The 3,629-nt window shown below is 43.3% G+C and overlaps 1 protein-coding gene across 1 annotated transcript; it reads right to left on the reverse strand.

The window, feature by feature from the left end:
* Positions 1–965: 965 nt before the first annotated feature.
* Positions 966–3,134, reverse strand: LOC118756382. The gene has a single exon (XM_036491146.1). The coding sequence runs from the start codon at positions 3,132–3,134 to the stop codon at positions 966–968; it is 2,169 nt and encodes a 722-aa protein (XP_036347039.1).
* Between the last annotated feature and the right edge of the window lie 495 nt (positions 3,135–3,629).

A 3,629-nucleotide genomic window follows, 5' to 3' on the forward strand; every position in this document is an offset into this window, starting at 1 on the left:
CCAGTTTGAACCAAAGAACCATTTTCTTCGAGTTGCTCTACAACGGCTCGTGAATTCGATGACCAACCACGAATGTTGAACCCAGCGTTGCTGTGAATTTTCTGAACTTGTCGAGCCAGAGTCAAAGTGGACTCTGAATCATCTTCGCTGTCGATATAGTCGTCTACGTAGTGGTATTTCTTAACTGCTTCCACAGCACGGGGAAATTTGTCAGTGTAACTATCCGCGTTCTTATCACGAATAAAATGTGCGATACATGGCGCGCAATTAAGTCCAAATGTCAATGCTCGCATAACATAAACACTGGGTATCTGTTGCTCATCGCCTTCATCATACCATAAAAATCTCTGGACGTGCATGTCACTCTCCCGGATGTTAATGCGGTGGAACATCTCTGCAATATCGCCGCATATCGCTACTCTGCCGACTCTAAATGACAACAAAATTTCAACTAGTGAATTGAGCGAGTCTGGGCCGCTTAGTAGAAAATCGTTAAGCGAAACTCCATTCACCTTCGCAGCCGCGTCCCACACCATTCGAACTTTACTAGGCTTGTTCGGATTGCTTACAATAAAAATTGGCAAATACCATATTTTTCCACCACGTGCTGCAACCTCCTCTTCCGTGAGCTTCTTGGCGTATCCTTTAGCCAGTAAATTATCGATCTGTGATTGTATGGTATATTTTAGATTAGGATCTTTAATGAACTTTTTTCGCAAACATTTCAGTCGTTGATGAGCGTAAGAATAGCTGTCTGGTAGCGAGACATTAAGATCGCGCCACATTAGCCCAATTTCATAACGATTGCCAATCTTTTGGTACGTGTCATTCATAATACTTACGGCTTTTGCGTCCTCTTTCGACATTACTTGTGTTGGTTTAGGAGATTCTATCTTAAAGAAATCTTTTACCATTTCCTGCAGTTCAGCGTAACCTTTTCGGCAATCGCAGGTGTGGACATTAAGCTAGCATTCTTCCGTACAACCAACGTCGCATCCCTGCAGCGCCCACCCCAAGTGAGTTTTCGAAGCTATGGGTTGTGACCAAGTTCCTTCTCTTATTTTGAGAGGAACCGCGAGCTTCCAGTTATCAACGCCGATTAACATCGATGGTTTAACGTTCTCATATGAGGCGATCGGTAGACCTGCTAGATGTGGATACATTTTCTGCAACTCAAACGCGTCGATCGATTGTGCCGGTAGATCGACGTCGTCGACTTTGTGAATGTTATTCAAAATATACCTTCGCTTATTTGTCATACTTGAAATTTCAATAGCAGCCCTTACAGAGTTCTTCTCAACGCGCGTAGTGTTTCCTGTCCATCGCAGACATAAAGGGTCTTGTTCACCAACCAAGTCGAGTTCATCAAATATCTTTCTTTCCATTAACGTGACGGATGAGCCCTCGTCTAAAAATGCAAATATTTTTATTGTTTTGATTTTGGAATGAATATAAATTGGCACGATTCGGAAAAGAGGTTGGTTTCTTTCGTTGCCGTGGGTGTTTACCGTGGCATCTGAGAATTCAATCGCAGTACTTACTGGTTTACTTTGGTTCATTACCGATTTATGGAGCAAAGGATGATGTTTGACTGTACATCCATCTTTACCGCAGATCCTGTTTAAGTAACATTTGCGTCTATGTGGGTTGAGGCATTGGCGACAAAGGTTGTTAGCCTTCACTGCTTCCCACTTGCGTTGTAGTGAAAAATTTTTAAAGACTTCACATTGCGCTACTTTGTGTTCGTAGCTCTTGCAAACTTTACACTGCTTGTTTTGGTCTGCTCTTTGTTCTGCTTGCATACGTTCTCGGGTCATATCGACGGTATGAGTGTTGACCATGCGCGTATTAGTTGGCGCTAAGCTGACTACGGTACTTGCGGCTTCAGCTAAGCTGTACAACCACTCACTAAATTGCTTCACTACAGGTATTTCATCGTTTTTAGGGTGAACTGCCCAGCTTAACTTTTGATTGTTTGGAAGCTTGTGCACCAGCTCCTTAACCAACAGTGGGTTATGTAAATGCATATACATTTGGCATCCTTCCATGGTAGTACAAATATTTCGCACACAAAGTGCAAACTCAATAAGAGCCTCTAATTTGTCTTTCACCGGCGGAAGACCACGAGCTCGATTCACCGCCTGCTCCAGAATATACTCCGGTCGACCGAAACACATCTTGAGGGTTTTGATAATTTCAGGTACCATGGATGGCATAAACAGTTTACTCTTTACCATCTCACGCGCTTTACCTTTAAGGCTCGCTTGTAGTCGTATCAAATTCTCAGCTTCGGTGTACCCGGCGACAGTGGCGCTGTTTTCAAAGCTGCTAATGAAAAGCGGCCACTCGTCCGGATCTCCGTTAAAAGTCGGGAGCTGCTTGGGGATAGCTTGTCTTGCGGCCAATTGTGACGGTGAAGAACTGTTGGTCACAGTAAAAAATGAATTGTTGGTTGGAAGTAACTCGTCATACTGAGATAGAATTTTGTACTTGTTATCCAAGTACTGTTGCTGAATCCTCATCTCTTCCTCCAAACGTTCTAGCTGGAGCTTTCTGTGTACCTCCTGATTGTAAGGCGCCCGTGCCAAATGGACATTTGGTGCACCTTGCCCTTCAACTATTTTCGGTTCGCGAGACATGGTATCTGCTGAAGAATATGCTATGTTACTAGATACGACTTCTTTTAAAGATGCCGTTGCCGGGAGCGTTGAATAACGCCCTGTTGTCATCGTGGGAAATTGGCGGCCCTGCAATGAGGCATGTGGTGCAGTAGGTTGGAAATCCCAGCATGCAGATGTTAAATTTGACAGCGATGAGTTTGTGGCGGTGGCAGGTAGCATAGTCGGAAACGTAATTGGTACTGGCATATTCGTGGCGGTTGTTAAAGACGCAGCCGTTGTGGTTGCAGCAACCACATTTTGTTGCGGATTGCGCGGGAAATCTGCTTTCCCTGCTGTTGTCGAGACCGATGTTGGAAAATGCACTTGCCGTTTACTTTGGTTGGTAGTTGGCGATGACGATGCTGTCGGTTGCGCGTTCGCAGTTGACCCGCCGTGCCTACAAATCTCGCAGCTCCAGCTTATGTCAGCCACATTGCTGTCGACTCCAACGCAATGAAAGTGATACCATTTCATCGTTGTCTACTCCGTCACATTTAGGGCAATTATGATCTGAATTCTTACCGCCCGTACCAAACATTTGCGCGATTAAATCGTTCGAATTCGGTTTAAAGAAAAAAAAAATTGATTTTTAAGAAATGTTGCGCTTAGTACTTTGCGCTGCCGTTTAATTAAAACACAAATTTTTTTAGCATGTATTATAGTGCTTAAAAATCAATTGTATTCTCGCCTTCACTTTTACAACTGTGTCTTATGACATTGATTCGACCTATATTTATAATGAGAATAACTAAGGAATCTGGCCTGACATAACAGTTAACTCGTCTCACATTTAACAATAGGCACTGAGTAAATACTTAACGTTAAAGCATAAAGCAAAAGTACATATGTACGTAAATGTAACAAGTAACTAAGCGTATATGTATATCATGCCAGGCGACGTAGAAGAATACGAGTAAGAGTGGTAACTAAGCGTATATGTATATCATGCCAGGCGACGTAGAAGAATAC

Source organism: Rhagoletis pomonella, unplaced genomic scaffold (assembly GCF_013731165.1).
Source record: "Rhagoletis pomonella isolate Grant_MI unplaced genomic scaffold, Rhpom_1.0 Rhpom_scaffold_10097, whole genome shotgun sequence".
In the NCBI taxonomy this organism is placed as follows: Eukaryota; Metazoa; Arthropoda; class Insecta; order Diptera; family Tephritidae; genus Rhagoletis; species Rhagoletis pomonella.

What these genes read in the sequence shown, in the direction of transcription:
- LOC118756382 (XM_036491146.1), bottom strand. Translation starts at nt 3,134, where the DNA reads ATGAAATGGTATCACTTTCATTGCGTTGGAGTCGACAGCAATGTGGCT.